We start from the raw sequence: 24,982 nt of genomic DNA on the forward strand, positions 1-24,982 counted from the left end.
CCATTTTCAGTCGAAAGCTAAACGTTTGGTGGTCAAGCTTTTTTATTGTCAGTCATATTCCACCACTTCAAGCTCTACATGCGCTTATCAGAACTGTTTATATGAAGCTTATTGTAAAATCACAATAAAGTGTAATCAAACAAAAAAAAAGTGTAACATTTTTAATGGCCAAAAAGCCCTTTGTGAGTCTGGTGTATGGCAAGACTAGCTAATATTTTGTTGTCAATCTGCTGACAGTAATTCTACCACTGGATTTATAATTTTATATTTTCCATGTGTAAGTATATTTTTGTTTTGTTATAAATGTTAAGACATTTGAAAGGCCAGCAATGCAAGTTGTCAGGCAGGCAGGTTTTTAGGACAGAGGCTGAATAATTATCAGCTTGTGTATCAGTCATGAATCACTGGGTTTTATTTGTCAACTTAATGGGAAAATGGTCATGTCTGACTAAACTTTTCCATACAGAGGGAAAGTATAATCAGGCAGTTCTGGTACTTTGAAAGTTTAGTAAACTACTTTGAAAAAGTACCATTGAGTCCCACTAACCTTCTAAAATTCAACAGAAACTGTACTGAACATAGTAAAATGATAGTGAAACACCAGCTTGTCTGTGCTGAATCACTGGGGATTGTCTGATTAACCAATATATCTGGTAATTTCCAGATTGGAATTGGTCCCAAGGGTTGGTATCAAACTTATCAACTTTCAGTATTACCTACTGCTTTGTAGGAACTGCCTGTCAGTAATACATTAACAGTTTACAATGCTTTGGTTCCACTCACTAACAACTTTACTGTAGTATCTGTCAACATACAGGCAGAGAAGGACTTTTCATTGCGCTCCTATAGAACAACAAATCCACCAGTCTTTGTCTTCAGAAAAGAAGACACTGTAGTCCCGTAAGCCTTCTGGGTACGTTACATCAGTACACAGTAAAGACTTACGGAAATACTTGTGCAATATGGTGGCTTTCTTACATGTCTGTCCTTGCAAAAATCCCTTGTAATAATGAAAAGCCAGCTTCTAATAATTCTGCCCTCATCCACTGGCCATAAAACACACCTGTATATTATTGTGCTTATTTATGCTGTTGTTTCCTTTGAAGTTCTTTTATTTATTTATCTATATCGTTTATGGTAGGAAAACACATTTATGATGCAATCAAGGCAGTGGTGCCACATTTTGCTCCATAACAGCTGATGTATTGTAAGGAAAATGTTGTAAGTGTAACAAATGCGAGAATCAGAAACAATGGCACTGATGTGTGTGTGTGTGTGTGTGTGTGTGTGTGTGTGTGTGTGTGTGTGTGTATGTGTACCCAACCCAAATTCTGGAGGAGCTTCTGAGAGATAACCACAGTCTCATAGACTTTCTATATCACTGCTGTCAACTATGTACCTGATGCTTGGAATGGTCTCGTGGAATGTGAAGCATTTTGTAAATGTATTTGGGGTATTCCTTTAACTCAGCTGTTGTCAGAGCTCCACAATCCAATAACTGAAACAACAGGTCTAAGGTAGTTGAAACAAAACTGTAGCAAGAATGTATGTTGTGTGAATGATTGATGGGGGGAAATGTTGTTATTCATTAGTCTAAGAGGAAATGCATTAAAAGCCTTCAACAGCAGCTGGTCAAGAACACTAACTAAAATACCTTCCCTTGAGACTGTATTCATTCTGAACCCAAAAAGGTTAGGTTCACAAATTCAGCTGGGAAGGATCTTCAGATGCTGAGCCCTTGCTGAGGTCTTCAGCAGATATTACCATGCTTTGCAGTTGTTACTCAATATGACCACTGCCCTAGTTTCAAATAAAATGTATCACTGGAAACTTTGGCTCTGGTGTAATGTTTTGTAATGAAATTTAGGGGTGGCAATTCTGTGTGTTGTAATATGAGATGACACATAAAGTGTTAACATAATAAAAAAGAAAAGCTATTATTGTTGTTGTTGATAATGTGGATGTTGATATTGCTGTTGTAGTTGTTGTTAACAGTAGTAGTGTAAAGGTCCACATAAAGCTCCACTGGTAGCTATATCTGGTCAGGACATCTCTTTCTGGGAGTGCCCAGCAGCTTCTGACACTCCAGGCTGCACTGCTAGAATGTGAAACGCTGTTCAGACAACATCTTTCCCAGTATGGTGAAATCTTTTAGTTCTAAACATGAGCTTGGGGAAGTGTACACGTCCACATTCTTTATTTACTTCCTATAAATGTCCACACAGGTCCCAAATGCTTCCAGAAATGTTAGTGCAAAGAGCAGATACTACCAAGAACTACCCAACAGGAAGGATATGATTACAACCCAGCTTACGTTAACATGAACAGCTCTAAGAACCTGGGGACAGTTTACATTCCCTTCCTTTTCAACTAAACAATTGTATTTGCATACTGTAGTGATGTGATTTACATCATGGCATGACAGGTAGAGTTAAGGAAATAATCAGGTGTTGTTTTCAGTACTTGTTCTTCTTCCTTATGTGTTGTGTTTAGAGCCAGACTGAAGACACATTGTGGTCTAAAGGCCAGTATCAGAGTTACTAGTAGATTTTACATTTTATGTCAATGTTCGTAGTATATAGTATAGTGTGTAGTCATTGTTAGTTTATGTTTTAAATTGGTGAAAATCAAAACATATTTCATCACATATTTTTGCTCCTAAAATTTTATGCAATCTTTTTGGATAAGAGCATACATATCACAACGAATGCTTCTATTAGTAATAGCAGTTGCAAATCACAAATGTGAGTTCAAAATTATGAGCAGGAGACGTTTGACTGGTACACATGGTACTATCACCTTATTGTATGTAATGTAAATGTTAATGTCAGCAATTTTTCAATGTATTTATTTATATATATTTTTTGCTTTGAGTTTGGGTATTAGGTAAGCAATGTATGCTCCGAACTGTAAACGTATCCTGCCTGCACTGTTTTCTACAATGTAACGTTACTGTAACACTTGCCGTTCATAATTAATTGCTGAAAATGTCCACTAGAGGGCAGAGCAGCATAGCAGGCGTCAAAGCCTGATACGGGAGTTCCTGTAGGATTTGTATTCCAGTCATTTTTGGTGTTTTTCACGCGCAGTACAGTGTGCTAAACTGTCACATTTTAACCGGATGTTAATATGAGACTCTTAAAACTTACACAATATTCTGGACATGTTACACGTCGATTTTCTAAGTATAAGAATTCAAGTAAGTGTTCAGTATGCAGGAAAGTGTCCAGTTCAGTTCTGATGCTTTTCAAATGAGAAGCAAAAACTGGAAGAGAAACAAAGAACTGATTCCTCTGCACATTTGTAAACATCTATGTAAGGTTGAAGAAGTGATACACTGTGGACAGGAAACGTCCACAGGAAACATAGTATCAGATGAAGACATACAGCCACACTTCTATGTCAGTTCACTTTTGCCGCTAATTATGTAAACTGTGCTACTTTTAAGATTTTTAAAAATTATTTTTATTTAAACTTGAAATGTTTATTCAAAACACATGTACAGTGTATTACAATAAATATCAATAAATTCAAGATGTAACCAAGACAAGCCACCTGGCTTGGTTACCCAATTCAACTTTAACAGACATCCATCATGTGGAAATATTTAACTACATTTTACATATCCTGCACAAAACGGCAAACACACAGGTACATGTACACACTGCACAACTAAGTGATTCATTTAAGATGTCTGCATGATTCCTTTCAAGAAGAAAAGGTAATATATAAAATCAACACTGCTTTACAGAAACACAAAGCATTGAATTCCTGAAGGCGTATTTATGACAAACATTCAGACTAAAGCAGAACTGTGTCCATTTGGTGGCATTCATCAGGATCATCTGCCTTTCTGAGCGGTGCACCAGACAGACCGCTTCACATTAATTGGTTTATTACAAGCAAAAATTACAAAGGATTCATTTCACTTGACTGATATGTGACATAATGTATTTCCAAAAGTGGCAAACTGAAAGTGAAATATTGCTTGTCATTTTTGCCAAAAATGACTTCACTTTCACACTCTGAAATATAATCCTGGAATAAGTTGTTAATGTAAATATAGTGAAAACTGTACATATAAGAATCATTTTCATGTACCACTAAATCAAGCATGCAAAACTATATATATATAGAGAGAGTAGCACTTTGCTTACACAGCTGATGAAGGACCTCTGTCCTAAACATTCTGTTTCTCTGGAAACTGTGCACTTTATTACAATTTTGAATTGATCTCCTAGACTCCAAGGAGGTAATAATGTCTAAAATCGTATCTAGATAAGCAGTCAAGGAAGGAGGATGTCAGTGGTCTTTGCTGCTGGGAGCTCGGTGAAGTTCAGACAGGACACAGAAGCTCGTGGTTCAGACAGGACACAGAGGCTCGTGGTTCAGGACAGGACACAGAGGCTCATGGTTCAGACAGGACACAGAAGCTCGTGGTTCAGGACAGGACACAGAGGCTCGTGGTTCAGACAGGACACAGAGGCTCGTGGTTCAGGACAGGACACAGAGGCTCGTGGTTCAGACAGGACACAGAGGCTCGTGGTTCAGACAGGACACATAGGCTCGTGGTTCAGGACAGGACACAGAGGCTCGTGGTTCAGACAGGACACAGAGGCTCGTGGTTCAGACAGGACACAGAAGCTCGTGGTTCAGGACAGGACACAGAGGCTCGTGGTTCAGACAGGACACAGAGGCTCGTGGTTCAGGACAGGACACAGAGGCTCGTGGTTCAGACAGGACACAGAGGCTCGTGGTTCAGACAGGACACATAGGCTCGTGGTTCAGGACAGGACACAGAGGCTCGTGGTTCAGACAGGACACAGAGGCTCGTGGTTCAGGACAGGACACAGAGGCTCGTGGTTCAGGACAGGACACAGAGGCTCGTGGTTCAGGACAGGACACAGAGGCTCGTGGTTCAGACAGGACACAGAGGCTTGTGGTTCAGGACAGGACACAGAGGCTCGTGGTTCAGACAGGACACATAGGCTCGTGGTTCAGGACAGGACACAGAGGCTCGTGGTTCAGGACAGGACACAGAGGCTCGTGGTTCAGGACAGGACACAGAGGCTCGTGGTTCAGGACAGGACACAGAGGCTCGTGGTTCAGACAGGACACAGAGGCTCGTGGTTCAGGACAGGACACAGAGGCTCGTGGTTCAGACAGGACACAGAGGCTCGTGGTTCAGGACAGGACACAGAGGCTCGTGGTTCAGACAGGACACAGAGGCTCGTGGTTCAGACAGGACACAGAGGCTCGTGGTTCAGGACAGGACACAGAGGCTCGTGGGACTGGAGTGCCTCTGCCAGGCGTTTTTGTTCTTCAAGCAGCACCTGAACCTCCTTCTTCAGTAAACTGTTCTGCTGCTCCAAGCACTCATAGGCCTGATTAAGAACATTTCCATTCAGAGTCATTAAAATAATCACCAGAAGCATGTAATACATATAAACAAATTATTATATAAACAATTATTCACAAAAAGTACAGTATATAGAAATATCTGACAAATATACCTGCAGATCATTTTAACTAATCAGAATTCTGTGATTTTTATTTCCATTACTACTTGGAGACAAAAAACTTTAGGTGTTGATACTATCTGACTACATATTCAGCCAAAAAAATATATATTTTTGCTAGTAATAAAAACACAAACAATAGACCTTCTTGGATTTAGTTATTGAATTCTTCCAACAACTTCTCATCACTATATAAAATAAATAAAAATCATAGTATTCATTAATTCAGTACACAAAAATTAATGTATCCAGAACACACAGCATCTAGATGTGCATATGTGCATGCTGTGTGTGAACACACAAGGTCTAGATGAGTGTATGTACACACTGTGTGTGAACACACGGTGTGTGTGAACACACAAGGTCTAGATGTGTGTATGTGCATGGTGTGTGAACACACCTCATGTAGCTCATCGGCTCTCTGGGTCTGCCGCTTACGGCTCCTCTGTGCAGCCACTCGGTTCTTCTCTCTCCTCTTCATCCTCTTCTCATCATCATCAGAGCTCTGCAGCACATCATTACAAACACAACATAGTCTAAGACTACGTATGCTGTGGAAAGTGTGTGTGTGTGTTCTACATTGTTCTGAAATGTCTGTATACTACAGAAGCTGGACTGTCTGTCTTCAGTCCTTTGTGATTTAAAGAGCCCAAAACGTGCGTGTTAATAAATGTGACCTTTAACGATTAATATGTTACATTATTTACACACAACCCAACCATGTTGAATTTAACTACGAGTCAGTAAAGCGTACCGTACCTCACTTCTTCGGCTTAAACGCACCACTGCTGTACCGCTGTGAGACATGACAGCTGTCAAACAACACGTGCTGACTGAGCCTCAGCAGTTTGATTAAGAATAACTGAAATGATTAAGCTACTTTTTGTTTATCACGAAAAGAACATACATCTTTTGCCCAACAAAGTTCACAAGTGTGCTAGCTACATTCTCCGGATTTACCCTTATTCTAATACCCATAGCTTACTTTAAGTCACGTGGTGCGAGTTTTCTTAGCTGTAGTACTTCGAGCGTCCACTAGCTGGCACTAGAGATGCACACGCAGAAACGCGTTTCTGATGCAAGTATTTTAAACGTTGCAGGAGTTCGCCGAGCATTAAGCAGTTGTGGCTTCCTGTTGGACATGGTATCCTTCGATTAATCCAGCAAACATGAAATTCACTTGTCAGTTAACTCTAAAAAAACGGAATAAAACAAAAATAAAAATAAAACAGTAAATAATAAATAAGTAAATAAAGAGAAAGTCATTTTTATAAAATTAAATAGCACTCAGCATAAGGAATTCGAGTTGTCTTGAAAGAAGAAATAAGCAAAGAAATGAATAAAAATGTAATAAATAAGAGAAACAAGACATAGTCTAAGTAGTTACATTTGTGAATGACATTTACTGAACAATAAAACAACCCAGACACAAAGTAATACAAATATATATAAAATGTGCATAAGTTGTGATACAATTGGTAAAAAAAAAATACTGCAAAGATTTAATAATTGCAGGATTATTTTAAAATTCCTTCTTAATTGTCTTATACCAAGATCAGAAGTAACAAACACCTTAACAGACCACAGAAAATCAATAGTGATAAAAGCAAAAGTAGATGAAAGTTATTTGTCATGATGAAAATCTACTAAAAATATCAAGGATGGTTTCCAGGGTTTCATTCCAGTCCAGCAGGAGTCACACCTGATATAACACTGACTACAGATGTAGAAGCAGGTGTGTTTCATCTGGTTGGAACAAAACCCTGCTGATCCTCCAGGTCATGGGTGCACCATACTTGAAGAAAGATAATACCAGTATGACCTCAGAGGGATTCAAAGAGAAAACACAATGGCCAAGTTACAATTTAAAAAAAGGCTTTAGAATTGTAGGAAAAAGCCCTTATGGACAGATGTGCAAGATTCACATGCTGAAGTACTAAAGCATGAAGGGGAAAAAAAAGTTGTTTATGAGCCAAGACAACAAACTGCATAATGAGCCGACTGAAATAGTTCAGATGCCTCAAAGTTCACTAGACAATAAATGGGAAACAACTTGTAAATTATCTGTTTCTTCCAGTCAAACAGTGCCAAATTTTTGTCAAGTGAATCACTCATCTGCCTCCACTAAGCATGCATTTCATCCACAGAAGACTGAAGTTGAACAGAGCAAAAATATCTCTTTCATACAGCCATTACAGTTGTTATTTCCATAAGAGGGATGCCTCTACAACTACAACCCTCAAAGACCTGAAGGTTTTTATTGTGGACAAATGACCAGAGATGTTCACCACCATGTGAACATTAGAACACTAGGCAGGCTTCCTACCAGTGAAGGTATGTTAAAAACCCAAACATTAAAAGCTTGTGTTGAAAATATATTTTAATGATTAATGAACTCAATTTTATCATTTTTATTCTTCATGCTCATCATGGAGTTAGGGGGGGGGGGAAAAAAAAAAAAAAAAAAAAAAAAAAAAAAAAGTATTTCCAGTCCTCCATACAGCAAAACACTTCCGTTGCCCAAGAACTTATATTTATTACCTATAATACCACCCAGACATTCACATATAATTAAGATTTGACATACAATGACATTTTCAGGTCCCAAAAGTAGATTAGTCTTTAAATCTAAAAACCGTCAACATGTAGTCTGTTTTTACATGCTTTAAAAATTATATAGCCAATCAAGTGATTGCATACTAAATTATACAGCCCATATAAAATATGAATATAGTATGTCAAACTGAATTAGCACTGACTTTCCTGTTTAAAAACAATTATCCCCACACAGCTATTACACAGCAATAAAACACAGAACGATGCTCGACTTAGTCATGTTCAGCAGATGTGGCCGGCGCCTTGGGTGTAGGGACATAGTCCATGCTGTATTCCGTCTCAGATACGGCTCTTTTAATAGTGTGTCTGTGGGCCGTCTGTCCTTGGCACAGTGATGGGCAGGCCTGGCTGCTGGTTGTGCCCACCACCTCTCTGTAGGCCTCCAGCGTGTGAGCTGAGAACTGTGTGTTCAGCACCTGCTGCAAGCCTTCCGCTGTTTGCTGCAGAGCCTTCAGAGACTGCATGCAAGAAAGCAATCATTTTTAAAACATTTAAAATAGAAACGATAAGAAGTAATTTTATTATCTATGAAACAAAAGGCATTACTTAAGTTGGACCTTTCTAACTGACCAGTTACTTAACTATCTTGTGTTAATATTTCTAAGGGAAGTTTAGCTTCTGTGCTAGTTTATATGAAATAAACACGCTGGAGGACAGGCAACTCGATCAGAATATACTACACAGTCTGGCCTGGGGTCAAAGACATCTGACCAGCACTTGAGAAGGAAGACATATATAGTTATGACTGACAATTAAAAAGAGAGAGAGATGTATGATGATTGACAAGTAAAATATGAAGACGCACATTCTGCCTTGCCTTTCATGTGCTTAAATATCAGTGCACCATCAGGTTGGCTGTTATACAAATGCATGGAGCAAGAAAGGTATCCAGTTGACAGAATACAATCACTAAACAACAATGACCCAAACCTTCATAACTGTAGATGCTTGCTTGAACAGCTTGGGGGCAGTCACAGACACATTGTTCATGATGGCATCTGCAAAGAAACAGATTCTCAGTATGAAACCACTACAGTAGAAATATGACTGTTTTTATCAAAACTATAAAAAATGTTCACTTTCAACATTTTCAGCTACAGAAATGAACCAATAACTTCATAAGCAAAGTGTGCTTCTTAATATTCACCTTGAACAGCATCTCTCTTTACTTCTTGTGGTTTCATTCCATTTTGAAACAAATCCTAAAACAAATACAAGTTATATTATTAGTTTTGATTATATTTATATCAATATATCCATTTCCCAAACCATTTAAGGATATGCAGCTAGAATCATCCCAAGTTCATCTGAAAGCTTAAGGCCATCTAGTGGCAGAGCAGACCAAGTACACCAACACCACTTTCATGAGAGCATATAAAAACACGTTTTGTTAGGTTTGTCTTCCTTTTCATTTGGTTTATGTCAAGTAGATAACTTACCATGAGTTTTCTCTCGGCTTTCAAACATCGCACGACATATGGAAGTATTTTCTTTGGATAAATGCTGCGTTTCCAAGTGGTCTGTATTATCTTCTCATCCAGCAGGTCATCCAACGCGCTCAACTCGCAATCTAGAGAATCAGATTACCTCGTAAATGCGGAACACCTGCTGAAGTTACTAAGCGCGATGATCTCAATTTTGATCTCCCGCTGTCACAGTAAATAATTCTGTGCGTTAGTTAGTAAGCTAGCTACAGGTTAGGAAATGCTCTGGGCTTGTTGTAACCCTGTGGTTAGCGATCGGGGTCTAAACTACTAAGCTTTTTGACAACCAATTAGCGCTAGGGTTAGGGTTTAGCTAGCGCGAGCTGTTACCTTCGCCATCCTCCTCTGGTGCCTCTTCCCATGAAAAACCATCAACGACAATGTTTTCTTGCACTGCAAGCTGAAAATTCTGAAAACGTAACAAAACCCGGTTAAAGAAGAAGACATATAACGTCTAAGAAAATGATGACAAAATAATCCATTACGCTTCTGCAAAGACAGGGGTTGCGTTACTCTGCCCTACAGCGTCTCATCAGCTAACACCCACTCACCGTCAGCACTTCTCCCAACAGCTTGTTCTTGTCCTCATCGCGCAGCTGAGACTGACCATCAAGCAGATTTTTAAACAAGTGTTTATATTTTGCAAGTTGATAAACAACGACTCTCTTTGACTTTACATTTACTTTGAAACCTTCGTCTTTATTCGCTTGTAATGCTGTGATTCTGTCAAAGTCCTCCATTTTTACCGCCAAATTTTCAAAATAATGAAAACTAGTCAACCGGAAGTAAAAGTAATGTGCTCCATCAAAATAAAGTCTGACGTTACACTTCCGTATACCACGTTCCGCGCTGCCTTTCCAATCTACGACTGAATTTGTCTTGATAATGATTTAATTTGTCGTTTGACTAAATGGATGGGAATCTTGTTGACTGCCACATATCAGCAGATGATTTCGCCAAGGTACTGAGGAGTATTCAGTTCGTGACTATGAAATTTAAAGTGAGCTTTTTAAAGAGCAAAAATCGATAATCATTTGTATCAGCTGTGGTCTCCTGAATTAGGATAATGGTAGACACATAACCGTAACATTACCACTGCCCTTCCGTACTACTTAGCTATAATTTACATTTAAAATACCATAAATTTGATATATATATATATATATATATATATATATATATATATATATAGAGAGAGAGAGAGAGAGAGAGAGAGAGAGAGAGAGAGAGAGAGAGAGAGGTCTTGTATTAGTTCTTTCTAATGTTAATGGAGCACAACTACTTTAACATACATACTCTTAGTGTATTCTTACAGATCACAGGTCTAGGGGTGATGTATCAAAGGTTTGGTGACTGATTCCAACTTTGCAGCCAAAGTTCTAGTACAAGCTAGACATTTGTACTATTGCATGTTGTTGCCTAGTTTGCTTTAATATAATATTTGTATAATTGGACTTTCGTAGACAATCTTATATGTGACCAAAGGGTTCAGTCTAAGAACTTAATTTCTTAATTCCATTTTGTTTGTAGGATCTAAATGATGTTATTGAAAGAACCAAACAGGTAAGTTCTTTATAATGGCTAGTACAGCAGAATTAAGATAACAGACACTCACAAACATTGGCAGTCTTCACTGATCATCAACTCTTGCCATCCTAAGGCCAAAATTAAGGCTCTTATTGCAGTTACTGAAAGCCAGTGAGTTTGGAAGAGTCATTCAGTTGTCAAAGATGTAAGTATTTACAGTAATTACTAAATGCTATTGCAAATTTGTATTCAGTACAAGCTGTAAATTACCAGTTGGATTTCCTTGTTAAGAATTACATAATACATCACAGGGGTTGAGCTCTCAAGTTTTACTGACAGTGAAAACACATTTTTATTTTTATAACTTTTTCTTTTGGATACTTTCATGTTAGCTTCCCAGGTCTTGTGTTTCCATGTTTTGGAGTTCACCCACTTCAAGGTTTTGAAAAAGCTCCCCACAGTGTGAGGATTCAGGTAAAGAAAAACACTTCTCCTGCATGTGGTGGTGTACATAGTGTACCTCTGATACAGCTTTGCTTGTTTTCATAGGACTTGGAGACAGCCCTTCCTTTATTCCAGATGTATAGAGATGACATTGCTGCTGTGGGTGAGGTAGTGTACTGTTTCTTTGAAATAATCTTAAACATGATCAGTTTCCTTGTAAAATATAGTTCAAGCCATTTTCAAATATTTGTGTAATATTTGAGAATACATCTGTAACAGTTTAGTATAGTTGTACATGTTTTTTATAGATTTATGGGTAGGTGGTGTTGTTAATGAGCACATTGACAGTTTGAGAGAACAAAGATATGCTATTTATATGTGTATTTGAGGTAGGGATTTAGCATTTAAATAACCTGAATAATCATTCCAGACCGTAGCAATGTCAAAGTTATACAAATGTGTAACATATTAATGCTGTATCCTTCTAACAGGCTTAAAAAGCAGTAGCAATAAATATCAGCTAAAACCTGAGGGGAATCTCAACAAAAAAGGGCAAATTGGCCTTGTACGCATCCTTGGCAACTGTTAGGTCACATAAAATGTGCAACATTGTATGTAATTCCTATTCATAAAGTTAGATGTGCAAATGGTCAAATACACCATCAGTCTACATTTATGATTGAGGAAACGTGTTACCGTGGCATTATTTGCTGTTAATATCACAAATGTACACAATTGCCATATAAATAAATGCTGGCTTGCAATTGGGATTTTGTTTTCCAACATGGAAGGGGTGAATTCAGGCCAGAGTTCCAAGATTTATAAGTGTTCCCACTTTCACCTTTATTGTGAAGAGTGCCCGAGTGCTGCAGGGCACAGAGCAGGACACACACACTCCCTCGACTTTTGACAAACATTTATTAACATATAAAGGGGAGCATTCCGTGACCTTTATGGTGATGACCAGTAGCCACTGAAACTGAACAGAGCTCTATCCTTTCACTCTCTCACACTGAAATATCTTATCACAAAAGAAGATACCACGTTTTGTTCAAAGCCATTACACATACAACAGGTGGAATGAGACCTCATCAAATCAAACTGAAAAAACATGCAGATTATTAAAAATACTACAGCCTACAAGTATCTAAGATCCAAACTCTGAACTTTTGTCTTTCTTTAAGTTTTACTGAGACCTGTTTTAATTACTCATATAATTTAAAGGTTTGTTTGATTATATAGAAGAACAATTACTGTAGGGGGAGTTAACTGAGGGGAAAGACAGGGTCAGTTCTTGTAGGGTGCTGGTGTGTATAGATGAAAAATCATCTGAATTTGCAAGCATACATAATGAACAATGCTGTAAAAATGTGGCTGATTAATTGAAAATTTAAGGTGCTTTCTGAAAATGATTGCAAAGTTGCAATAAAACTCAAGTAAAATTATAAAATCTGTTTCTGCATGTCAAAACGATGTTATAAAGTTATTGTTGTAATATGGCCATATAAATAAAGATTAAGTTTGTGTAAATCTGTACTGTAATCCCATTGTTAAATACACAGTATGAGGAAACATGCACAGTTATAACAGACAATGATTAACAGAGTGGAGATGATCTGTAATCTCCAGCAGAGCAGTAAAATGGGTGATATGAAAATGCTTATTTTACCCTGATCTCATCTTTATTGGGGTGGTGGTAATACATTTTTCTTATATAACACATTTCTCAAACCCAAAGTATCTTTACCAAAAAACCCCAATAAAATGTCAAGTACAAAGATGGATAAAAACACTATTGTTTGTAATAATACTATTGGTAATAGTAACTACATACATGAGATTTATAAAGTTCAAAAAACATAAAAGATTAGAAAAAACTGTTTAAATGTCTGGCTGCAGATTGGATTTAACTTTACTCCGTGGTGTGTGTCCACTATTCAGGAATGTGAGGAGCAGTTACTGGTCTTTGTAAAGCAATTAGAACTATCAAGCGAGCTGGACCTACCTGTGTGAGGGCACTGGGTTTCCATCTTTATTTAAGTTTCAGTTTCAAAAAACAAACTGAGGACTTGAAACCAGAGTAGTGTAAGTGACATTTGGGCAGGGGGGGGGGGGGGCAGTTTTATACATCAAATTAAAGTTTTTGAGGTTAACAGTGAACTTGTGTTCAGAACCTGAGATTAACAGTGAGCCTGTGGTCAGAGTCAGATTAACAGTGAGCCTGTGGTCAGAGTCAGATTAACAGTGAGCCTGTGGTCAGAGACTGAGATTAACAGGGTTAAGAGTGGTTTATGAACTGTGCCTGCAAACACAGAGCTACAGTCTATAATAAAAAATTCTATAATTAATAAATTCTAATAATAACTTAATAAAATAAGAAGTGAGTATAGGAACAAGGTTTATTTACAGGGTTGAACAAGGTATCCGGTGAATGTAGGTATATGTGTTCAAGTTAAACGTGATTGCTTCATTGTTCACTGTGTGTTCTTTGAACACAGACTCATTAAACTATATCACTATGTTGTCACATAATAAAGTGATCCTGTCTTATCGAAACAGGAATGTGTATTCTCGCTCTGCTGCCAAGGTCACCATAACCACGATGAAAGGGCAAGGTACGTATGAGCAGCCAAAGCCTGTGGCGTGTTCATTTGGACAAAACTGGAATTCAGCGTTCGGTCTTCTCATTCACCTCACATTTTTCATAAACATGAATTAGACACGCATTGTTATATACTTTGCTGGGAGACCATCCGTGGCTGAGGATGGCCTTCAGGCTGAATATTATTTCTCATTTCTTCCAGCAGTTGGCACAAGCCATCAGGTTAGAAGTGGATTTTGGCTTTGTACATAAATGTATAAAAAACATGTACAATGTCACGATTCACCCTTCTGATGTACAGTGCTGTTTCCCAGGCAGATAGTTGACCAAAGTCTGTGTCAAAGCAAATTAAATCATGCCGACATCACTCTGTAGATTTTTGATAACTCTGTGAGAGATCTGAGTACCTGAAGTGTTCTACAGATGATAAATAAAATGATATATGTGTATGTGCATAAACCAATTTTCAGATGACCTGCTGAAGACCAAAACCCTAACCCTAATCCTAACCTTAAACCCTAACACTAATCCTAACAATAACCTTGCTGAAGCCTCTTAGTCACACATCTGTCCCTACTGAATCTGTTGACTTAATGGTGAGTCATGAGTTAGTAAGCACAGCACACTGGTTTTATTGCAGAGAGCTAAACTCATCAAACAGATTCCATTGGAATGGATCTGCCTGGAGACAGACTCACCTGCCCTGGGGCCTGTAAAACATGTAAGTCATTATTAATGTATTTAAAGTCAATGCATTGCCAACGAGTCCTGCATTTTCTGGTTTGTGTCTACTCTTCATGTCGCTAAGTGAGGAATGAGCCCCAAAACCTCATCCTCTTGTGTGAATACATTGCAAAGGTCAAGGGAATATCTGCAGAGATTGTTGCTGAAGTCACCACAAAAATTTATTTGTGTTTGTTCCCAAAATTAAAGATTAAGTAAATCATGTGTTCAGGTTGTGTTGTTTTGTTTTCCACTACTGCCAATCATGTGCTTCCCAGGACACAAAACCGAGAATAAGGAATTGGAAAAAAAAAAAGATATGAAATGAGTCCAAGTATTCCTCCACATTCTCCATTTGTTATATGATACGTTTTGTATTTATTGATACTATCATACTTTCTGGAGGGATTGAGCTCAAGTACAGATGTTCACACAAGATGGGATTTATCTGTAAGAAAATAAGACATAAACCAAAGGGTTAATGTTGATAAGATGCTTAAACATTTTATTAAATATTTGGTTGATCCTACTGTCTGGCTCTACACCCTAATCCCTAACCCTAACCCCTAACCCTGACCACGTCTCCCTCCGCATGTTCAGATCATGCAGTTTCTTTTCCTCGGACATGATTTCCTGTTACAGCAGATCACTAATATTAGCCATGGGATGCTCTTAGTGACTCAGCTGGTTATTCTGTTTCCTTGACAGCAGTGAATTGAGATTTGGCGTCCTTAGCAACGGTATAACAAAATCTGAAACTGGTTATTATATAATTTAACTTAGAGGAATTGTTGTTTCATGAAGGAAGGAAAGGAACCAACAACAAAAGCGTTTTTTTTTTTTTAATCTATAATATTAAAACATTTTATCAACAGTTGTGGGCAAAGATACCTTACTGCAAATAGTCCACGTAGATAAAATACTACTTGCTGTGCTGGTTAAACTAAGATTATGGATTAGTGTCAGATAAATCTAATGGCTTTATATGCTGCTGACTTCAGGACCCTTCAACTTTTTTTTTAAAGATTTTTTTTTATTTTTTTTTTAATTAGTGTGCCATAGGCCAATATTCTGAACATGGGTAGACAAGACAATATTGTGTATTTTCTTCACATGACCTATTTATCAACGTAATTGACAAGTAATTGATCTAAAACAGTTGTGAGAGGTTTTTTTTCCCTTTAATGTAGGCTAACTGACAATAATCCACAGAGGCAATCCTGTTTTGTTCAGACTCCATCTCTGCTGGTGATGAACACTCCCCACACCACCTCACTGTTCAGACTCCATCTCTGCTGGTGATGAACACTCCCCACACCACCTCACTGTTCAGACTCCATCTCTGCTGGTGATGAGCACTCCCCACACCACCTCACTGTTCAGACTACATCTCTGATGTCAGATGAGCACTCCCTTCACTTCCTCATTGGCTTCGGCCTCATCACACCAGTCAGACCACGCCAAAGCTCTATGAACATGAAGTCGCGTGTAGGCGTGGTGAAATGTAGAGAAGACGTGTTTTCAGGTCTGTTAAATTCCTCTTTTTGTCAATTTATCATTAGAAACAATGTAACTTAATTCGTTATTATCGTAATTTTTCAGCTACGTTGTTAATGCTTAGGGATACATAAGCCAAGTACTACAGCTAGGTCTGGTTGCTCGCGTTTAAGGCGGTAAAGACTGATCTTAAAACATGTTGCTCTCTGTCCATTTCTGATCATAGATGTTAAAAACGAAAACGTGACTACATCATGGTAGCGGGCGAGCTGCTCCAGGAACATGTCCTGCACGGTAGTGCACCTGACCCGAGCAGTGCCGCTAGCGAGACACCGGCATCAGACGGAAAGGCAGAACAGTATGGAGACCTCACGGATGGAGCAGTTCATTTGACTGTGCAGGATCCAAACGCGCTGGAACAGCAGCTTTTTCCCAGCGAGGGTGAGGCAATGCTTCCCGGTGAACAGAAACCTCTGGAAACGAAATTATACCGGAGGAGATTTGCTGTATTAACGATTTTCAGCCTCTATTCTCTCGTCAACGCGTTTCAGTGGATTAAGTACAGCATCATAACGAACATCTTCAAAGACTATTACAACGTCTCAAACGTAAAGATCAACTGGCTCTCCGTGGTTTACATGGTAGCATATGTACCTTTGATCTTCCCTGCAACGTGGTTGCTGGACAAAAAAGGACTCCGGCTGACAACATTGCTGGGCGCGGGTTTGAACTGCATCGGCGCCTGGGTGAAATGCGCCAGTATAGGATCAGACCTGTTCTGGGTTACTATGGTGGCGCAGACGATATGCTCCGTAGCCCAGGTGTTCATCCTGGGTCTGCCCTCCAGAATTGCATCAGTTTGGTTTGGGCCCAGAGAAGTTTCAACAGCCTGTGCCACTGCTGTTTTAGGCAATCAGGTGTGTCCAGCTCATTCAACTGATATATGTATAGTCATAAACTGATAATCAGGTGTGTCCAGCTCATATATATATATATATATATATATATATATATATATATATATATATATATATATATATATATATATATATATATAGAGAGAGAGAGAGAGAGAGAGAGAGAGAGAGAGAGAGAGAGATAGAGAGAGAGAGTCAGGTGTGTCCAGCTCATATGTCTGATATATGTATAGTCAGGTGTGTCCTGCATATACGCCTGATATATGTATAGTCATAGACTGATAATCATTTGTGTCCAGCTCATACGTCTGATATGTGTATAGTTAGATTTGTCCAGTTCATACGTCTCATATACATATACTCATACACTGATAAAGATTAATAGTTCATGACAGTTCATTCACATTTATACATGAAACATGACCTCTAAACAGCTGTCTGTCTCTCTCTCTCTCTCTCTCTCTCTCTCTCTCTCTCTCTCTCTCTCTCTCTCTCACAGCTGGGTGTTGCTGTGGGTTTTCTTCTCCCACCTGTGCTGGTTCCAAACACACCTGAAGATAAAGTACTCATGGGACACAACATAGGCATCATGTTTTATGGAACAGCCGCTGTCTCCACTCTGCTCTTCATTTTAACAGTCATTGGTAGGTGCCTTCTCAGTGTGGTTCACATAGCAGCCCTGATCTGGTGAGGTAGTGGTGTAAAGACCAGTAAAGAGATTATAAAATGAGAGATTATAAAGTGAGAAGAACATTCAGTGGTATGCGGTTCCTTGTTTGGTAAACTGCATGTGGGCACATACGGTGCAGAGTTGGAATGCCATGACAAAATGTGACTGGTGTTGGTATCCCAGATGCGAGTGACGTATATAGACTGTGTTTGGCCCATAATCGTCTAGCCTGTTGACAGCACTGCCATATCTGTGCCAGAAGTGGACCTGATCTGTTTTGTCTTACATGTAGTGTGCCAGCACAAAGTGTGTTCCAGCAGCACCATATCTTTGCCAGAAGGTTAAGGTTAGGGTTAGGGTTCACATCTCCACACTGCAAGGGATTGGTAGGGTTAGGGTCCACATCTCCACACTATATGGGATTGGTAGGGTTTTGGGTAGGGTCCACATCTCCACACTGCATGGGATTGGTAGGGTCAGGGTTAGGGGTCACATCTCCACACTGCATGGGATTAGTAGGGTCAGGGTTAGGGTTCACATCTCCACACTGCATGGGATTGGGAGGGTCAGGGTTAAGGTTCACATCTCCACACTGTATGGGATTGGTAGGTGTGTTTAAGCAATGCCTTGTGACAGCCAACATGTCAAACTACTCTCTCAGAGTGGTTAAAATAGCAGCACCCATGATCTGGTACATTACCATGTGAAAATGATATACATACCAGCTTCTACTGTGTTTATATAAAGAATTGAACACATTGCATTAGTAGTGTTTGCAGGTCCGCCATGTTTAGTTTGGACATTTTCTTGCTCTGAGAATCCTCATTCAGCTCACTAATGCGGTGATGAGTTTGACCAGGTCTGTTAGGAGACACTACGGGCAGCAGCATGAGCGCACAGAGTGGATCTGACCTGCTCAAAACTAACTAGTTACCTTGAGGGAAAGGTCTCTCTCTCTCATGCTCACACACTCAATCACTTACTCACCCATTTATTCACTCACTAACTCATATTCTCTCCCTTTCCCTCAAATTGAAATTAAAAATGAATTTTAATTACCAACTGTTGCCAAAGCAATTACAATATTTCTTATTATTAATAGTAGTAAAACTGTTGAAAAAAGGAAAATAAATAAAATACATATAATCAACAATTTATATATGCATATACTGTAGACGAATATAAATATAAACATGCTTTTATATAGATCTATCTGATTATACATGTCTGTACATATACACATACATACAAATCAATATATTTACTGGTTAATATAATATATATTTATATAATAATTAATAATATATTAATATATGGGACTGGTTTATGATACTATTTGTTTTCTTGAAGCGTATGGTAGTTATAGACATATGCTCCTACATTAACATATCCAAGTATCTATCCTGTACATATTCAACATATCTACCTTAATTGCTTACCATTTTCTCTTCAAAATATGTATAATGTAAATTAGTGTAATTAGTGTAAATTAGTGTAGTGGGTTGGTGGTGCTTTTGATGGGTCTGAGTGGATGATTGTGGGTGTAGGAGTTGGGGTGTACTTGGGATAAGGTAAGTGGGGGTATCGTTTTAAAGATCTTTGTAGCATGCGTCGAGAGAGGGGAGAGTCACCCAGCTCTGGTCAGGACATTTAAAGGTATCTTTACAAAATGGGTTTACAAATCTTTTGGGATTTGTGTCCCATGAAGATTTTTTATTTCTAAATTATTGCACCCCATACCTGCCATATAGAAGTGTGGGTTTAATTACATAATTGAATATTTTCATTTGGACTGAATACATTAATTGATTGTTTAACAGTATAATTCTTGCTTTTTATACAAGTGCATTGATAGTCCTGCTGATATGCTGAAGGTAAAGGGTTCTTCTCTCCTTCTCAGTGACTTTAGTGGTATCACTGTAAGTACATTTTGCCACATCATTGGAAGTTCAGTATCAAAAAATCTATATACTTATATATATATATATATATAAACTTTAACATTAATAAACTTTAACACATTCAAAAGCTGATTAGTAATTACAATAATAAAAGTAACATCAGCAAAAATAATAATAATTATATTATAATATTTAGTTATTATTATTATAATAATAACTAAAGCACAACCATCACCGCCACTACTACTACTACTACCACTAATAATAATAATAATAATAATAATAATAATGATAAACAGCAGTATTCATGGCAGCTGACAAGCCATTAAAATGTTACCAATATATTGTAACTATTTAATTTGTAAACATATTTAGCAAAGACGTGTGTATGTGTGGGTGTATGGGTGTGTGTGTAGGGGTGGTGAGCTTGTCTAGGAGTTTGAATGCATGTGTATAGGTTGTTAGGTGTGTGTAGAGGTTGGTTGGTTGGTTGGTTGGTGTGTGTGTGTGTGTGTGTGTGTGTGTGTGTGTGTGTGTGTGTGTGTGTGTGCGTGTGTAAGGGGTGTTGTTTATATTCAGGGGTTGGTGTGTGCATGTGAGTACAGGGGTAGTGTGCATGTGTGTGGGTTGGTATATGTGTAGGAGATGGTGTGCATACGAATAGTTTTGTATGTGTGTGTGTGTATGTTTAAGGGGTGGTTTCGAGAAGCAGGAATGGGGAGTTGTCACTGAGTCTTAGACCATGACATGCTGCTACATGTTGCTCGCTCGCGCTCTCTCTCTCTCTCTCTCTCTCTCTCTCTCTCTCTCTCTCTCTCTCTCTCTCTCTCTCTCTCTCTCTCTCAGTTATTCAGGACAGACCCCAGCTGCCCCCCAGTCAAGCTCAGGCTGTTCTCCTCACAGGTCCAGCAGAAGACTACTCGTACTCCCAGTCCATCGTCAGATTGTTCAAGAACAAACCTTTTATCCTGCTTCTGCTAAGTTATGGTGAGAGCATGTGTGTCTGGCTAATCTTTATTTAGGTTTATACTGCTTGTTGATATGAAACACATACTTTTCAGTCATACTGAACTACAATGTTATGGTGATGGGTCTGGTCTTTTTCAGGTATCATGACAGGATCTTTCTACTCAGTGTCCACACTTCTCAATCAAATGATTATTGCCCATAATGTAAGAAAATGTTTCTTGATCTCACTAACTCATCATATAAACATTCATGATGTGCCATTTTTCTTGCATGCCTGCATGCTATTTTGCCCTAAATCGGGACTAGACATTGGCAACATATTTAACCACAATCAAAGACAAAAAAGTAAGGAACACGTTGACCATGTCCAGACTCATGTTAAGCATAAGAGTTCAAACTGGCCACTGTACCTGCTGCCCAGAGTGAACAGGCTCCCACTGACACTGGGAGTGGTGGAGACAGAGTTGTCTCGCAGTGTCCCAGATATGAACCGATTAGAAACACACTGTATAAGAACATTCCCAGCATCTGCCCTTAGTTCCTAGACTGCAGTAATAAAGAAAAGAATGAGCTGATCAGGCAAGCAGTAGAATTCACAGGATCTTTTTACAGCCTAAGAGACAACCAGTAATTCAACCCCCTTCAGTACAGTTAATGGAGTGTTTTTGTTTTGTTTAATTAATTTTTTCTACCTTTCCCCCCTGTCTCGGTTATAATATTTTGCTTTAGCAATAATGTAACTTAACATTCATACCGATAAAGCATTGTTGAATTGGACTGAATTGAGAGAGAGAGAGAGAGAGAGAGAGAGAGAGAAAGAGAGAAAAGAATTACCAAAATGTATTAATGATATTCAGTTCACAACAAACAAGCAAAATACAATTACTCAAAGAAACAGAGATCTCATAAATACAGGAAAAGGAACCCACACCTGAGCAAAGTGTTTAAAAAAGAACAGCAAGTCACAGCTCTCAAAAACCCAAAGAAAACAATTTAGCTCAAGAGATCACCAAAAACCTCTACAGAGCACATAATTTTATTGTGATCCCAAGTGTTTTCGAACAAACTTCAGATTCTGAAGTTAGTCTTTTAGTACATATTAAAAACAAAGACCGATCCATGTCCAAATCCTGGTAAAGAAAAGTCCAATAAAAATATAAAAATTTGATCAGTGAATTAAAGATGATAAATATTGACAGAACAGAACAGATGAAACAGATTAACTGAATTAAATCAACAAAAGTCCATGGACTTCAAACCAGGTAAAGGAAGAAGTTTTGTTAAGTCCCTCACAGACCCAATACCACTCACTCTAATTCCTAAAGGGCCCATATCCCCCAATTTCCCTTTTTAATACAGTGGTGTTTGAAGGTTTGTGAACCCTTTAAAATTATATTTCTGCATAAATTTGACCTAAAACTTCAGCAGCTTGTCACACAAGTAGTAAAAGTAGATATAAAGAACAAAATCAAACAAATACAACAAATGTATTAGACTCTGTCATTTAGGTATTGAGGAAAATGATCCAATATTACATATCTGTGAGTGACAAAAGTACTGTATGTGAACCTTTAGAGTTAGCAGATAATTTGAGATGAAATTTGAGTCAGGTGTTGTCAATCAGTGGGACAGTCAGGTGTGAATGGGCACCCTGTTTTATTTAAAGAACAGGGACCTAGCAGAGTCTGATCTTCACAACACATGTTTGCGGAAGTTTATCATGGAACAAAAAACAAACCAAAACAAAAGAGAAAAAAAAAAGATTTCTGAGGACCTCAGCAGAAGTGTTGTTGCTGCTCATCAGATTGGAAATCAAAGCCATCTCTAAAGAGTTTGGACTCCACCAATACAAAGTCAGATGACTTGTGCACAAATGGAGGAAATTCAAGCCCATTACCCTAACCAGGAGTGGTTGACCAACCAAGATCACACCAAGAACAAGTGTATAACAGTTCAAAAAGGAACCCAGGGAAACTTCTAAGCAGCTAAAGGCCTTTCTCACATTGGTGTGCATGGCAGGGTTCGTAAGGAGAAAGTTGCTGCTCTCCAACAAGAACACTGCTGCCCGTCTACTAAACATCACTTGGACAAGCCAGAAGGCCACTGGAACAATTTTTTGTGTATGGATGAGACCAAATTGATTTTTGGTTTAATTGAAAAACATTATATTTGGAGAAAGGAAAATACTGCATTTGGTTGCAGTTATTGCTGAACAAAGGGTCACATACTTTTGCCATTTACAGGTATATAATATAGGATCATTTTCCTCAATAATAATATTTTTGTCTTAGTTATTTGATTTGGTTCACTTTACTACTTTTAGGATCACTTCAGTGGTTAAGGTACTTGACTAGTGTCATGAAAATCTCCAGTCCTATAATAATGTTTACATTTATCTGACACTTATCCAAAGCAACTTAGAATTATGACTGAATACAACTTGAGGGTTAAGGGTCTTCCTCAGGCACCCAACAGTGGCAACTTGGCAGTCGTGGGGCTTGGACCAGCAACCTTCCGATTACTAGTCAAGTACCTTAACCACTGAGCTGCCATTGTTGAACCAAACACCCATGGGTAGAACAACATCTCGGGTACACACACACACACGGCATCTGTATGGGAGAAACAGCATCCTTCTTCTCCTCTGCGCTCTTACACTACTCTCGGCACCCACAAGCTAGCAAAAACAACTCTGAAAAAGGGGTTGTTTTGCTCCCTGGTGGATCATCTGCCCATCAACAGAGTGTTCTTTTCAGAAGCCAGATTAGCAGAATCGCCGGAATTGATGCTAGGTATGGTGGTTGTGGTATTCTAGAAAGGCACAGAGTTTGAAAAGAAGGACGGACAACTCCACATTCTTGTGACACCCAACACAAATGCAATGTAATTTTCCATTACACTGGTTTCCAGTTATCAAGTAGTATTCAGTCATAATCATAAATCAATTTGGATAAAGGCATCAGCTAAATGTAAATGTGACAATGTGATGATGCTTTAGGTAAAATTTATGCAGAAATCTAAAAAATTCTAAAGAGTTCACAATCTTTCAAGCACATATTTTTCCTCAGTGTCCAATTATAATGTTTCTTTGGGTTTATATTCCAAAATCAGTCATAATTCATTTTTACATGACCATTTTCCAAGCCCCCTTTATGCCTTAGAATTAAATCGTCTGTTACTGCACCTTTAAGATAAGTAAATGAGCTCTGTTCTAACTGGCTGCCTTGTATTGGTCTTCCTTCAACAAGCACTCAGAGCTGAATGCAGGCCGCATTGGCCTCACCCTAGTGGTGGCTGGAATGGTTGGCTCCATCCTGTGTGGACTGTGGCTGGATCATACCAAAGCCTACAAGTAGGTGTTCACCTTGGAATCTGAAATGGATTATGTACACACCACCACTTTTTTTTTTTTTTTTTGCAAAATCTATTTTAATCTATTTGTTATAATGATTATAATGGTTAATGGTTATAATTCGTATAATGGTTAATAGTAGTATGTGTGTAATATTGCAGATTTTAAAGGCTTCCTGTTCTGATGTGATTATAAATGTGTTCTTTACACATTTAGAATGACTACACTGGTGGTGTACATCATTTCCTTTATTGGGATGCTGGTGTTTACCTTTACACTGGACCTGGGGGATCTGCTGGTGGTGTTCTTCACTGCTGGGGCACTAGGGTATGTATGAAGCACGTGTCCACAGGTGCACATGTCTACCATACTCATCCCTTTCTTTGTTGATTTTACACGATATAAAACTCTGGTTAGATCAGATTATCAAAGGACACCTCGTTGCACATTACAGCTGAGCTCTGTGGTTCAGTTTCCAGCAGCACCATGTGGTGGTGTGGTCCAGGGGTTTCGAAAGATACAACTAACCATGTTCTCATTGAACTGAGATGACAGAATAATTCTCATGAACATTGACTGACTGTGTTCATGCACACTTATATACCATACAATAAGAAGCTTTTAATTGTCTCAACAGCAAATAATTGGAAACTTTTGAACACCCAGCCATGTTAGTTTGAATTTTAAATCAAAACATTAAAAGCTGTCATGATTTATGGTGGTGTTGTGGGCTGAATTCAGTGAAACACTGACAAAAGAAG

The 24,982-nt window shown here is 38.5% G+C and overlaps 4 protein-coding genes across 5 annotated transcripts in view; 2 read left to right on the forward strand and 2 right to left on the reverse strand.

Moving 5' to 3' along the window:
* Positions 1 to 3,487: 3,487 nt before the first annotated feature.
* batf3 (basic leucine zipper transcription factor, ATF-like 3) lies at positions 3,488 to 6,480 on the reverse strand. The gene is made up of 3 exons (XM_027022836.3): positions 6,279 to 6,480; positions 5,920 to 6,024; positions 3,488 to 5,384 (listed from the first exon to the last, which is right to left on the reverse strand). Exons 1-3 carry the CDS (start codon positions 6,324 to 6,326, stop codon positions 5,238 to 5,240), a joined length of 300 nt encoding a protein of 99 aa, XP_026878637.2. The 5' UTR covers positions 6,327 to 6,480; the 3' UTR covers positions 3,488 to 5,237.
* Positions 6,481 to 6,935: 455 nt separating this feature from the next.
* On the reverse strand, positions 6,936 to 10,374 carry nsl1 (NSL1 component of MIS12 kinetochore complex). The gene is made up of 6 exons (XM_027022837.3): positions 10,171 to 10,374; positions 9,950 to 10,028; positions 9,575 to 9,705; positions 9,283 to 9,337; positions 9,066 to 9,133; positions 6,936 to 8,593 (listed from the first exon to the last, which is right to left on the reverse strand). The coding sequence occupies exons 1-6, from the start codon at positions 10,357 to 10,359 to the stop codon at positions 8,348 to 8,350; spliced, it is 768 nt and encodes a 255-aa protein (XP_026878638.2). The 5' UTR covers positions 10,360 to 10,374; the 3' UTR covers positions 6,936 to 8,347.
* A 72-nt stretch (positions 10,375 to 10,446) lies between these two features.
* Positions 10,447 to 15,134, forward strand: tatdn3 (TatD DNase domain containing 3). Its single transcript, XM_081717620.1, is given in 12 exon segments — positions 10,447 to 10,580; positions 11,150 to 11,182; positions 11,280 to 11,311; positions 11,313 to 11,351; positions 11,539 to 11,620; positions 11,696 to 11,758; positions 13,490 to 13,599; positions 14,150 to 14,205; positions 14,303 to 14,323; positions 14,326 to 14,414; positions 14,833 to 14,917; positions 15,001 to 15,134. Coding segments are annotated over 12 exon segments (795 nt in total). The 5' UTR covers positions 10,447 to 10,529.
* flvcr1 (FLVCR choline and heme transporter 1) overlaps positions 14,831 to 24,982 on the forward strand; it is a 13,861-nt gene continuing 3,709 nt past the window's right edge. The window contains exons 1-8 of one of the 2 annotated variants that reach the window (XM_027022839.3): positions 14,831 to 14,913; positions 16,149 to 16,440; positions 16,639 to 17,329; positions 17,829 to 17,973; positions 20,747 to 20,887; positions 21,008 to 21,072; positions 24,118 to 24,221; positions 24,438 to 24,548. In XM_027022839.3, coding sequence (XP_026878640.3) covers positions 16,667 to 17,329; positions 17,829 to 17,973; positions 20,747 to 20,887; positions 21,008 to 21,072; positions 24,118 to 24,221; positions 24,438 to 24,548 — 1,229 coding nt within the window. In that variant the 5' untranslated portion in view covers positions 14,831 to 14,913; positions 16,149 to 16,440; positions 16,639 to 16,666. Of the gene's footprint in view, positions 14,914 to 15,790; positions 16,441 to 16,638; positions 17,330 to 17,828; positions 17,974 to 20,746; positions 20,888 to 21,007; positions 21,073 to 24,117; positions 24,222 to 24,437; positions 24,549 to 24,982 lie in introns of those variants that run through there. The other variant, XM_081718150.1, reaches the window with a different exon arrangement.

This window comes from Electrophorus electricus, chromosome 7, assembly GCF_041902795.1.
Source record: "Electrophorus electricus isolate QZ-2024a chromosome 7, ASM4190279v1, whole genome shotgun sequence".
NCBI lineage: Eukaryota > Metazoa > Chordata > Actinopteri > Gymnotiformes > Gymnotidae > Electrophorus > Electrophorus electricus.